General features: G+C 39.6%; 1 protein-coding gene across 2 annotated transcripts in view; it reads right to left on the bottom strand.

Annotated features, from left to right (window-relative positions):
• STX7 (syntaxin 7) overlaps positions 1 to 13,944 on the bottom strand; it is a 46,281-nt gene that overhangs the window by 31,611 nt on the left and 726 nt on the right. The window contains exons 1-2 of one of the 2 annotated variants that reach the window (XM_021693122.2): positions 10,338 to 10,349; positions 7,964 to 8,114 (exon numbers count right to left, since the gene is read on the bottom strand). In XM_021693122.2, coding sequence (XP_021548797.1) covers positions 7,964 to 8,048 — 85 coding nt within the window. In that variant the 5' untranslated portion in view covers positions 8,049 to 8,114; positions 10,338 to 10,349. Of the gene's footprint in view, positions 1 to 7,963; positions 8,115 to 10,337; positions 10,350 to 13,944 lie in introns of those variants that run through there. The other variant, XM_021693121.2, reaches the window with a different exon arrangement.

The raw sequence follows: 13,944 nt of genomic DNA, 5'->3' as shown, positions 1-13,944 counted from the left end.
ACACATTTTATGCCTCCCTAGAAGGTTCTGCTTTCCCCAATCCTCTGGAATGAACACACATGCACATATGACATGTTATGCATATTTTAGCAGAAAACTTCTGCACTCATAAATGTGGCTAATATTTTATGTTACCAATGGATCTAATTTGTTCATTTCCCACAGGCTAACTCTTAGCCACTCTCTTTCTCTTTCAGATTATTCTTTTTAAAAAATACTCAAATGCCAGAATTCTCATTAGGATCAGTGGTAAGACTAAATTTTATTTCAATGACTATGTTTCTCTTTTTTTTAAGATTTTATTTATTTGTCAGAGAAAGAGAGAGAGAGTGTGCATGCAAACACAGCAGGGGAGCAGCAGGGGGAGGGAGAAGCAGGCTCCCCGCTGAGCAAGGAGTCTGACGTGGGACTCGATCCCAGGACCTGGGGATCATGACCTGAGCAGAAGGCAGACGCTTAACCAACTGAACCACCCAGGCATCCCATTAATGACTATGTTTCATGGTCAGCTGCTGATATTTCTACTTAACAGTTTCCTTCAATTCATACCTTAATTAATGCAGACACAATTCATACTAGAATCCCTTGTGACTGCAACTTTCCCATCTTCTAATACTTAGAAATAATACACAAGTTTTAGTGGAACTCTAGCTGGTCTTGTGAAGACTACTTCAATTATGGAATTTTAAAAGTATGTGTTATGGATCCAGATATGGCAACTGGTCTCTTAATAACAAAGAGAATAATTCTGCATATGTTGGAAGAGCTTTCAAGATTCTTTAAAACTTTGGTTACAATTATAGCTTGTTAAAGTCGAAAGAGACCATAATCCAGCCTACCGAAAATATATGTAAGAAAATCACGTCCTGGGAATGAAAGAGCTTATTCAAGGTCACACTGCTACCAGGATCTGATTTCAGGAAGTGTGCACACACTCAAAGAGAGCTTGCTTAATTAGAAACCTTTCCTATCATCTCATTGATTTTCCTAACTCAGCGACATTCTAAAAAGTCTGATTCTAATCAGAGAATTGCAATATAAATCACAATGAGACAGAACCATGGCTGAAGGGATAAAATTTAAGACTGTAAGTGCCAAATGTTGGCAAGGATTTGGAGCAAAATGAACTCTGATACACCAGCTGGTGGAGTATAACTTGGTACAACTACTTTAGGTAACCACTACAGCTAAATATACACATACCCTATAACTCAGCAACCTAACTCTTAGGTACATACATGAGACAAAAGAACCTGCAAAAATGTTCGGCACTGCTCATAACAGCAACAAACAAAAACCCAGAAACATTCGAAATGTACATAAACAGTAGAAAGAATTAAATAGATTGTGGTCTGGTTGAATATGGAATACTATATAATAATGAAAACAAATGACCTACAGCTACATGCAACAACATGGATAAACTGCACAAACATAATGGGAGAAAGAAGTCCAACATAAAACATAATACATGACTCTATTAAAGTTAAGAAACTGGGACTATTAAGCAGTCACGTTAGAGGTTTACTTTTAGAGGGTATGGAGTGGATAAAACATGAGAAGGGCTTCAAGGGGCTGGTAATGTTCTCCTTCTTGGTATGTGCAGTGTTGTAACAGACAATTTATTGAGCTATACACTAATAACTGGTGTACTATTCTCTATATATTATAGTTCTATTTTTTAAAGATTAAAAAATCTTCATTATGTGATGGATTTCAATATATTTATTCTGTTTCTTTCAAAAACATGCGTTACTTCTGTGTGTTCTGGGTGTCCTAAATACATTTTTCTGTATTATTATTATTATTTTTTTGCTTGCACAAGGATGAATGGTCCCAGTGAAAATATCCTATTCTGGTTTACCTTATATAATAGGTTCAGCCATTTCAACCAACAAAAGCTTGTTCATCCTGTACTACACATCACTGGTAGGAGTTTGTTTCAAAGAAAATACAGACAGATAATAAAGGGTAAGTGGGTGTATATCTCATTTCCAGAAACTACTAATAAAAATATTACTTGTAAACATCTCAATCCAAAGCTTGAGCATTAAGTCTAAGCATTTCTTTGATGCATGATGACCTTCTAGACCTGGGATAACAAAATGGTTTTATTTACATGACAACTCCAGTCTATTGGGAATGGTTGCCTGGAGCGCTGGGTTGAGAAAGACTGGATGCCATGGTAGGGCCACCGACAGAATATTGTCTATACCACGGGCAAAGGATGGAGAAGCTGGGGCACAAATACCTAGCTGACTCTGTGACAGAGTCAGTAACAAAACACTTTCTCTCACAGGATAAAAATATTTTCTTAATCAAGATCACACTGGGATCTAAATAACTTTCCTCAATGCTCCCACCTCTACCCCGACCCCACTGTCTTACATACGATCTGTCAATAAAATTCCATATTCAGGAAAATTTTCAAATAAATAGTTTCATTAAGACAAAAAAATGTATTTTCTTAATTATTTTAAATGCGCCACAGAAAAATCCCTAATAAAGTTCTAATCTGTTAAGCTTATTAGTCGTTCTTAAAAAGTTATGTTAATATAATCTATTTCTATTTTATATTTAAGAATTTACAATATTTAAATATTTTATTTAATATAAATTATATTAATGTAATATGGTTTAAGTAATTCACTAGTAAAGCAAATTGGTAAGACTACAGATTATTTTTAACAAAAAGTATCTTAAAACAAACAAAAAAAAGCTTAAAAATATCTCGCTTCATCTATTCTACTCTTTGCAAAACAGTACTGCCAGAATATAATACTAGTTAAAGAAAAAATTCTAATCTTAATAAATGTTATTCTTGGGTCCCTCCAAGAATCAAAACTCTTTCTGATTGCTATTTTCTTTTTTGGCATAAATTAAACCATACAAATTAATATTTTACAAGTTTTCACTGATCTTAATCAAAAATAATGTCAAAATAAACTTTTCCCACTGCAGTATTTAGGAAGACTTTAGCTTCAGTTGAACAGATGCACATATTCTAACAAGGGTATTACCTTACTTCTAGCATCTTCTCTTTAGATTTCCTTTGTACAACTAGGTAATTTGTATTGACACAAATTTAAAAGATGCAAATGTAGTGTGAAGAGAAACACCTAAATGTGGTGCAAAGTACCACCTTATTCAATCACATCCAGTATTATTAGCACTACCAGATGGGAAAAAAATGAACTGAAATTTCACACTTCTGCCTTTCACTTCCACGTGATTTCTTCATATCTGTACTGGTGATGCACACGGGGCAGGTTAGATCTTTAACAATAACTAACTCCACCTCCTCTAAACGTCCCTTCATTCAGACACTGAATCTCAGAATTAGAAAAAATACATAGTGATGATTGGTTTCACTACATTCATGATCCCAAATCTCAAGTGAGTACTCAGCCTGCCAAACAACCCTTCATACTGAGGTATGTCAATCCTCTCCATTGTCAAAACTACAACTATCACGTTCTCTTCTTTCCATAAACTTCCCACAGCCTTCAATCCCGTTCTCTGTCCAATGCCTTTGCCTCCTATTCCATTTAAAACCAGCCCACTCAGAAAGAACTCCTCCATCTTTGCCCACCACGTTTACCGTCTGCACCACACTGGGCTCTGTACAGTGGACGAAAGGCAAACTGGGCACTGGTGACCATTCCCCTACCCCTCTCGCCTTCAGAGACCTTTCTTTTGCAATTATACTCTCACTAGACTCTCTCTTGTGTAGTGGAAAAATGCAACCTTTTCTTTGACCCTCTTTCTACTTCAAAGGTGCAGTCTTCCAGTTGCCTACTAAATACTGATTTTTCTCTTCCTAAATGGAGCAAGCCCCAATTTTAGTGAGCATAGTGCAATCCAGACTTCCTAGCAGCTGCGTGTAGCCACTTGACTATATGTAAACTCTGGTCAATGATACAAGCAGAGGTGAGTAGGATTCTAAGAAGTCTCTTTAGCTAAAAAAGGGTCCGTCCTTTTCCCTCCTTTATTCCCTCTACACTCAGAACATGAATATGAGACCATTCTTTTTCTTTTTTTTTTTTTTTAAAGATTTTATTTATTTATTTGACAGAGAGAGCGCAAGCAGGGAGAGTGGTAGGCAGAGGCAGAGGGAAAAGCAGGCTCCCTGCTGAGCAAGGGGCCCTATGCGGGACTTGATTCCAGGACCCTGGGATTATGACCTGAGCCAAAGGCAGATGCTTAACCGACTGAGGCACCCAGGCACCCCTGAGACCATTCTTTTCGAAGTGACCAGTTTGCCCGATTCAATTCTCTGCTTTTTAGTCTCTTGGCAGCATTAAACACAGATGATGCCTCATTCAGTCTTGAAACACTTCTTTTTGATTTCTGGAAATCTACCAGATCCTGATTTTCTTCTTACCTCACTGGTCACTCTGATTCTTTATGCTTTCTCCCTGCCTTTCTGACTTCCGCACTTTTTAATGCTCCAGCTCTCTGCTCTTACTCCTTTGTGATTATTTTAGACTTACGGTTTCAAATACCATTTATTCTCTGATGACACTCTGATCTCCAAATTTATATATCTAAACTAGATGTTTGACATCTCCACTTAGGTGTTTAAAAGACATCTCAAACTTTACTTGGCCAAAACAAAATTCTCTCCACTTCTGAACTACAGTTCTTCCCACCTTGGTATATAAACTCGGTTGCTCAGTGCAAAAACCATGGATTCACCCTGGACTCCCCCCTCTCTCTCTCAATCCCCCCACATTCATCAGTAAGTCTTGCTGGCTCTGCCTCCAAAGGACATCCATCAGTTCTCTCGTCCCCACTGCCACCACGCTGGTACAAGCCAACATCTCTCTCACCAGACCCCTGCGATGGCCAATGTGTCCCCACCTCAAATTCCCCAAAATCTACTTTCTAAGCAGCGGCAGCCAAAGCAATCCTTTCAAAGCACAGATCTGATTGTGTGTCTTCCTTCTTAGAATGAAATCTAAACTCCCCCAACAGCCTCCAAGGCTCCAGGTGGCCTACTCGGCCTCCTCTCTGATTTCATCTCCGACACTCTTGCCTCAAGTGCTGTGTTTCGGCCACACCGGGCTTCTCTTTCTTGCCTATTTTCTGAACACCCCAAGCTCTGGACTGCTTCAGGATTTTAATACCAGCTACTGGTTGCTTCTAAATGCTCTTGTCCTACATCCTCTCACCCCCAGCCCCTTCTCATCCTCACTCAGGGGGCCATCTCGCCTAAGGCAGCTTCCCCCAAGGCGCCTGCTCTCACAGCACTCTCATTTTCATCATAGGACACCATGTGGTTCATTAATTTTTTTTTTTTTTACTTTTTAAAAAATTTCATTTAAATTCAATTAATTAACATATAGTGTATTATTAGTTTCAGAGGGAGAGTTGTGATTCATCAGTTGCATATAACACTCAGTGCTCATTACATCACGTGCCCTCCTACATGCCCATCACCCAGTTACCCCATCCCCCCACCCCCCTTAATTTTTTTTTGTAACCATCGGTTTCTTCTTACACTATAAACTATATGAGAAGAGGGCCTTGGAGCTCTTGCTTACTATTGGATTCCCAGGGTCTGGTACCATGACTAGCAAGCAGCAGGTGCTCAATAAATTATTAGCTGAATGAATAGAGAGAGAATATCCCAATTATAAGTCACTCAGTCTGAATCATTACTCCAGTGTTTAAACCTCTTACTAATAGGCCTGAGAAATAGTATCTGACCACCATATGCTCGTCATTTAGTAACAGGGACTGCACTCCTCCTGAGCATGGCAATTCCATCCCTGAATAACTAGGATTATTCCAAAGCCCCATTCCTTCAGGAGCTGAAGTCTGGCTAGTGCTGCTTCTATTCCTTTGTGGAGACCTTCATGATCATGCAGAATACCTTTCTTGTATTTTACATAAGGCAGTGTTTCCAATATTTGAATGTGGTGACTGTAGCTTCTCATGGCTGAACAGTCCTAGTCTTTTTTTTTTTTTTTTTTTTAAAGATTTTATTTACTGAGGGGCGCCTGGGTTGCTCAGTTGGTTAAGCATCTGCCTTCGGCCTGGGTCATGATCCAGGGTCTTGGCATCGAGTCCCACATCGAGCTCTTTGCTCAGCAGGGACCCTGCTTCTCCCTCTGCCCCTTCCCCTGCTCGTGCTCTCTCTCTCTCTCAATAAATAAAATCTTAAAAAAAAAAAAGATTTTATTTATTGAGAGAGAGAAAGAGAGGGCATGTGAGCAGGGAGAAGGGCAGAGAGAGAGAGAGAATCTCAAGCAGACTCCACACCCAGCAGGGAGTCCTATGCAGGCCTCGATTTCATGACCCTGAGGATCATGACCTGAGCCAAAATCAAGAGTTGGATGCTTAGCCAACTGAGATACCCAGGCACCCCAGTCCTAGTCTTCTTAACCCCCTTCCACAAGACAAAGTTGTGGGTCCTACCACCACACTCCCCCACGCTCCAAAGCTGCCCTAAATCACACAGTACAGTCACATACTTAGTTATCAGTTATGCCATGAATATGCAACTCTGGCCCAACGTATCACTTCTCATCTCATTGGATCAATTGATCTCTTTCTCAGGGGACATGACTTAAGTTAACTCTTAGCTCCTTCCAGTTCAAGCTCGCACATAATCTCCAATTGGTGTATTTGTCACACCACTGGATGCTTGCTGCCTCTATAATCTTGAGTACCTACATTCACTCCTCTACCTCCTCCCAGGATTCCTAACATGTTCACCTTTCCTAGCACAAAAGACCTGCCCTGTCCTCTGGAGGAAGGCCTACTGGTCTCCTTTCTTACATAAAGGTCCTGATTTTCCCACACCTGTAAATTAAAATTATAACCTCTCTTAATTTTCACACATGAGCCTGAGGCAGACCAGCACTACTTCTAAGAAAGAAAAAAATCTTGTTTTCTTTGGATTTCATATTATACCACTGTGCACAGCAGCACCTTTTTAGAACCATCTATAATCTACTTTTACTCCTTTTGCCTCCAAAACATGCTGACATCTCACTGAAATCATTTAGGCAGAGTAGTAACTTCTGGGAAGTTAATGATTAGATAAGAAAACATGGTCTGGTTATCTGAAAACATTCTTTATTTTCACAGTGTGTTAACACATTCTGGTAAAGAGGACAGGAGACTTAACAAAGTAAGCTAAAGAATAATGCTGTATTAACACACTCTAAAAAAGGAGTTCAGGTAATGCCCAAAGGGCCAAAATACTGATCACCACAAGGTGACTAGAATAATCCACATATGTGATTAGCTATGATTTGGAAACAAATGTAAAACAAAAAAACTTTAGTCTCAAATCTGCTACAGTGATCTTTTAAACAATTTATCTATCTCTATACATCCCAAGGAGTAATAATTTCCAATAAAATGCTACATGGGATTGGTCTACTAGGATTGTTTTTGATAGGTGTAGCAAAGGTAGTTTGTGGGAATTCTGAGAATTATCTTCTAGATCTGTCTGAAAGGATTCAAATGTTGCCTCACTAGTCACTCCCTGCTCCTTAATAAAGGACCATGTATTTTTCCCTTTACAAAACTTTATTTTTAATAAATGTAAACTCTTCTTGGTGCTCCCCAGTTCCAATCCTATGGGATTTAATGAACAAGTCTCTTTAATCTCATCTAGAACCAGATGATTTTAAAGCAAATATAAGTATCTATCCTTTTAAATCTTTATTTCATTAATAAAATAGTGTATTATGTGCCTGGCATTCTACAGAAAAGTGCAGTAAGTATTATCTCTTCTAATGTAATTATCTTTCATATTCACTCTAAAAAGTTCTAGCCTTCTTTTTTTAAAATTTTTTTTAATTTTAATTTTAAGAGTTCTAGCCTTCTAAAATCTGTTTTTAGAGGATTGCTCCTCCCTCTCTCAGTCACTGGAGTTGTCCTATTATGAATCTCTAAGTTCAGTTAAGAATTAAAAACAGTGAAGTCAACTTAAATTTCAACTTACAACATTGTGTGATCTTCTGGATGTTAGAAGAGATACGCTGGGCCAGTAGAGCAGGGTCGCCACCAACTCCCGGAGTGTAAGACATAGCTGATTTGCTTATTCACTAATTTCATCAGATGTTGGCAGACTGGGCAGTTTTCTAAGCAGTCACCTAAAAAACAGAAGTCACATAACTGTACTTTTAAAGTTATTGGCCTACATTTTCCAAATTATCAATTATCAATCTGGGAGGTTGATTAACCTAACAGGGTTGAAATATAGCAAAGGGACACATCAAATAGTAAAACTCTCATGGCTATCAAAAATATTGGCCTTTTAAAGGACACAGTCATGTTAAACAATTAAAATAAGGTTCAAATTGCACATTCCCTTTGAAAACTTTGATCTAAGGAAGAGTTACCAAGTCCCTTTTCTGTATATAATTTTAATTGTTTATGTATTTTTCTCCTTAACTGCAAGCAACTGTAAAGCAGGGCCCACATGCTATGTATCTTTCTTTCTCCAACATTTAAAGAATTCCTGACACAATACAGGTATTTACATATTTATTAAATGGTCTACAGACTTCAGGGTGTCCCCAGAAACGTCACTATATCTAATTTAACACACAGAGGAACAGCTTGGGAACAGAGGACTAATGGGTCTCTACTTTTAATAGGAAAAGTCAACTTTGAGAGAGGCACAGCTGACAAGTGAGGAAAAAAAGGAATGCTCCATAAAATGCTCATCACACTTTGCCAACAGAGCAAGGAGAACAGCTCTCCTCTTCCAGAAGCTGGCATCAGGACAGGAAGTAAAGCTGGGGAGAAAGAGGTGAGAGGGAGTTCCTTTCTTTCTCAATCCATGCCACACCACACGTGTTGGGGTTTGCAAAGAAGGACGGAAAGGGTGTCCCTGCATACATGACTGGGCACAGCAAAGACTCTCAGTAACTCCACACCCATCTTTTCACTGAGTGCACTGGCTGCGGCAAAATCGTAGGCAGTCAATTTGTAAAACCAACTCTCTACTGAGAGTCCGCTACATGCCCAGCATCAAACAAAACACTAGGGAGGGGCAAGCAAACAAAACAACAAGAATCTGCTCAATTCATGTTTGCCATTTAGGAGAGGGGAGAAACTTAGTAGAGTAAAACAACAAGAGCAACATAAATCAGCAAAAGGTCATGTGCCAGGCAAAAGTGAGAGGCTAGGAAAAGGAAATTTCACTATTACCCTTATCTAGAAAGAATTTATGAAACAGAAACAGAAGATGTGACTCCCTGGGCATGACTGGTACGGAAAATGACAAAGGCAAAGATGTGAAGCCTGGGATGGGTAGACCCAGAACATGTGTACAGGGTATTTGCAGTGTGTCATTTCTGAAAGGCAGGGGTGGTTGCCAGTTTCCCTGGGATCAGGTGATTCACGGCTGGGACAAGTGGGAGACAACACAGAGAGAAATGACCCAAAATATATTGCCCATCTGTGAAATGAAATGCATTTCACATAGACCGTCTAATTTAATTTTTAAAGCCTTCCCTTTAAAGTAGATAGTAGCAAATAAACCCTGTTTTAACAATGAGCAAACTGTGGCTTATAAAGATTAAGTTACTGTAAAGGTAATCCAACCCACTGACCACGTGGAGGTGGGGTTCAATCCCAGGGTTTGGGTTCCAAAGCCACCCATGACTGCTACCATACAAAACTAATGTCACAGAAGAGGGAGGGCCCTGAATGCTAGGTTTAGTTTTAACACGCTACAGTTAAGAAACCACTAGAGATTCCTGGTAGGGGAGGGGGAGGGCACAAGGAAATGTGTGTCTTTGTTCTTAAGGTGTGTGCTGGCAGGAAGGACACCTGTAGAACTGCTGAGACAGGCAGAACAGTACTGCCTCCATATCTGAAACTCTGGCGCAATGTGGAATGTCCCTGGCCACCATGGAGTTCCTGGGAACTTTTAGATGCTCTCCATTCATCCTTCATTGATCCATAGGTCTAATTTATCTATTCTGGGCCCTTCAGATCTCACCTAGTCCTACAGATAGACCAAAACTCAACTCACACAGCAGAACTGCTTCAGCAAGGTGGCAGATAGCCTTGGACCTGGGCCTGCAGCCCCCTGAAGAGCTGGGGCCTAGACAGAACAAGACTGGACCTGGGAATTTATTTGAAACCAACACTATCGCATGCATCCCACAAACCACCAATTAGATCTTGAAATTCTGCATCTTATTTTTCAATAAAAGCTTGAGATATAATTGACAACCACATGACTCGCCCATTAAAGTGTACAATCCTGTATACTGAAATTAATATAACACTGTATATTAACTATATTGGAATTAGAATTTTAAAAAACTTTAAATAAAGTGTACAATCCTATGGTCACTTACCATGTCTCTGCAATCTCTCCCACTGTAGGCAACCACAAATCTACTTTATGTCTTCATGAGTTTGCCTATTCTGCACATTTCCTATAAATAAAATCACACATGTTCTTTTGTGACTGGCCTCTTTCTCTTAGCATGTTGCCAAGGTCCATCCATATTGTAGCATGGATCAATAGGTCATTCCTTTTCACTGCCAAATAATATTCCACTGATGGATAGAAGCAATTCTCTCCTGGCTCACTGACACCCTTCTTTTCCTTTCCCCCATCAACTAGAGCTCTAGAAAAACTGGCTCACTGCCAACACAAACATACGAATGAGGAAATGTTTCTCATTTACTGTCTTCAGGAGGCTCCTCCTTCCACATACATAGTAGTATAGCATTCCCCTTAATCCTCGAAACTCATAAGAGCCTAACCTAAGCTTTCTCCCTGTTTTTTTCAAGGCCCCCTTTTTTCCTCTTCAGAGAATCAATCAATTAGCTTAAACCACCACCAATTTTCCTCATCCCTTTACTCAAGCAACTAAATTCTCGAAAGTTTCTGCTGTTGAGATAACTGGGTTTCCTTCATCCAAAGAGCTGCTGCTGCTGGATTGGCTGGAATCTCCTTAGACAAAGGGAACAGTGGTTATCACCTCAGCTCTGTGTTGAGTGAAGAATGAAAAGAAATTTGCAAATGATGGAAGAGAAAGATACATTGAAAGTCAACAAGATTAACAATGGCTAACATATTTCCAAAGCACTGCCCTTAGGACTTTTAGATTTATTTTCTCAGTTGACTCCTACAACAGACCTCTGATGTAGGTACACTCGTTATTCTGATTTTTCACATGAAGACACCAAGGCATAATTAGAATAAGTAACTTGCTTAATCTAAGAGCTAAAATTTGAAACTATATCTTACAGCCCATATTTTTAAAACACTAAACCATACTGCTTCATCATATAACAAAAATTCAGGACAGGTGAACCCACTCAGTTAAAAAAACAAAACAGAACAAAACAAATTTACCACCTTTCTGCAGACTCTGCTCTTCAGATGAGGAACAGACCTGCAACTCTGCTCTTAGGATGAGGAACAGATAGCTACATGAATAGATCAAGGAAACACAGCAGAATAGCTTAGTCCTTTTCTCTCTTATTCTGCTAATGGTGATATCTAGGAGACAACACTGGTTGGCCCCTCTGATGATGAAATATGAGAAATAAAGGAGGCAAATGACTAACTTTACTGCGAAAACATATACACAGACAGACAAACTACAGCTAACTATAAAATGACTTAAAAGTTTATGATCTTTGCATATAGACTACAATCAACCAAGTTATGCTGAAGGCTGCTTTCCACATCAGTCTCCAGCGCTTAGCCCAGACCTACCAAGCACTAAAGAACTCTTGATGAATATTTTTTGAAAGCTCATTTAGAATTCCTAGTTTTATTGCTCAGAATAATAACTCTTTATCTGTACCTGCCCTATCAAGTACTCAAGTATCACATGTGAGGCCAGGGGCTTGTATAGCTCTTGGGTAGAACATTTCCATCACAGCATAAAGTTCTATTGAATAGTGCTTATGTAGACAGCTCAACAATTACCTTTCTATGAAAATACATCAAGACTGTAAAGGGAAAGAAGGAAAGAGAGGATCAAAGTGCAACACTCACAACGAGGATATTCCCAAGACTTTCTGTAGAGCACAAATAAAAGAACAAAGGGAACTGTGAAATCTTAAGTGTCAAATACTAACCCCAGGTACTACTCCTGGACACACTGCAGAATCCCAAGACTCCCAATAAGCATAAATCTCATGCTCTATAAATCAAGCATGGACCGAACAATAGTCAGTTTCACTTTCTTACTTGCAATTACTAGCATAAAATACTGGACGTCCCTCCACCCCGTGCCCCAAAATGTAAACTCCCAGGAGGGCAAGGTTTCGTCTGTTTTGTGCGCTAATCTAGTCTCAGTACCTGGTTATATAATAGGTGCTTAATAAATATTTGTAGACTGAATGAATAAATGTACCTATTTCCTAAGAACACATACCTAGTCTGAGGATAAATATTTACCAATCCTAAGACATTACATTCCAGTGTCTTCTTTCAGATCCTAAATGTACTGGGCTAATTACTGCCTTAGGGCCTTTGGTGAGTGTCATTTCCTATCCCTAGAAGGCTTTTCCCATGATCTCCACATGACTGACTCCTTTGCCCCAGCAAAGTCTCATTGCATGCTGGATAAGTCTTTGGTGACTACTTGCATCTGAAATGAGAAGTCACCACCCCTGCCACTCTCTGTTGATCTAACTTTTTTTATCATAGTGCTAATCACCATTTAAAATGATCTAGGTAGTATACTGCTTATTATCTATCCCTACCTCGGCGATATAAACACAAGACAACCTTGTCAGCCTTGAGGAATCCACAGATCAGGTGCACGGTAGCTGTTCCATGAATGTGAAGGCGATCATTCTAGGGATGTGAGCATTCTCTATCTAAACCAAATTAACTGAATTCTTTAGCTCAGCATCTCCATGTGTTAAACTATTATACTATTCGGTTTTACTCACAATGCCAAGGTTTATTTTTCACCCTTCCAAACACCAAACTTTCGAGTTAAATGGAATCATGGCAAACTTTACTCGGACTTACTGTTGATGGATGTTTTATATAATTTATTTTTCCACCCCCAGCACTTGGCTAGAGTTTGATATCCTAACCAAAATGAGGCTATGTTATCGGGAGGAGCAGAAGTAAAATATCTGAAGAAAAATGATGCAGACATTAATGAGGTACTATGATAACTTCTACAAACAGTTTGAAACAAGAGCATAATTCTTAATTAGTCACAGTCTGAGACAAACTTCTCAAAGCGGCCTTCAAAGCAGAGGCCGTCCACATCACAAGACACTGCTGAACACTGCTAGAAGTCTCTGCAGGGGTGAGGCTAAGGCTGCTCCAGAAGAAACGTCCACCTGCAACATTACTCAACAGCACAGCACTTCATAATCATTTTCTTCCAGATTCTGCACAAGTTTTAAATTATATGAAGTTATAGTCAAAATACACTGATCCGAATTAAATAAAAATTAACGTATGTATAGAAGAGCAAAGCAAATACAAGAAACTTGAGAGGGAAAAAAATACAGCATTTGACCAGAAAGGTAATGTTATTTTTTTGTGTCTGAATTTTTAAAAAGTAAGAACCTAAAAAACAAGGAGCGGGGTGGGGGAGGTGTCCTAAAATATTTTATGTATTTTTAAAGGTCTTTATGGGAACCAATTAATGACGTGTACTGAGATCAAAGAAAGTTAGCCTGCCTTCAAGCCAGACAGAAAACCAACTACAATGAGCCTCCGAATAAATGTACAGGGTTCCTTTACGACAGCCATCTATTTTCAGTTCCTCTGTATTCGGGAAGAGAACTTTAAAGTGTGTTTTCTAACTCCATTAGTCGCAAAGAGGAAGAGGTCACTTGGTGTCCCGCTCCAGGCAGAAGCAGGATTCCCGAGCTCAGCCCAGCGGGCCCCGGCGCCGGCCCCGCCCGGGTGCGCGCAGCCCTCGGGTGCACCGGAGCCAGCGCCCCGGCCGGGCTGCTGCGCGGCGTGGC

This window comes from Neomonachus schauinslandi, chromosome 8 (genome assembly GCF_002201575.2).
Source record: "Neomonachus schauinslandi chromosome 8, ASM220157v2, whole genome shotgun sequence".
Classification (NCBI taxonomy): Eukaryota; Metazoa; Chordata; class Mammalia; order Carnivora; family Phocidae; genus Neomonachus; species Neomonachus schauinslandi.
Note: the sequence above shows the minus strand (reverse complement) of the source record. Positions and strands in the feature narration are given on the sequence as shown.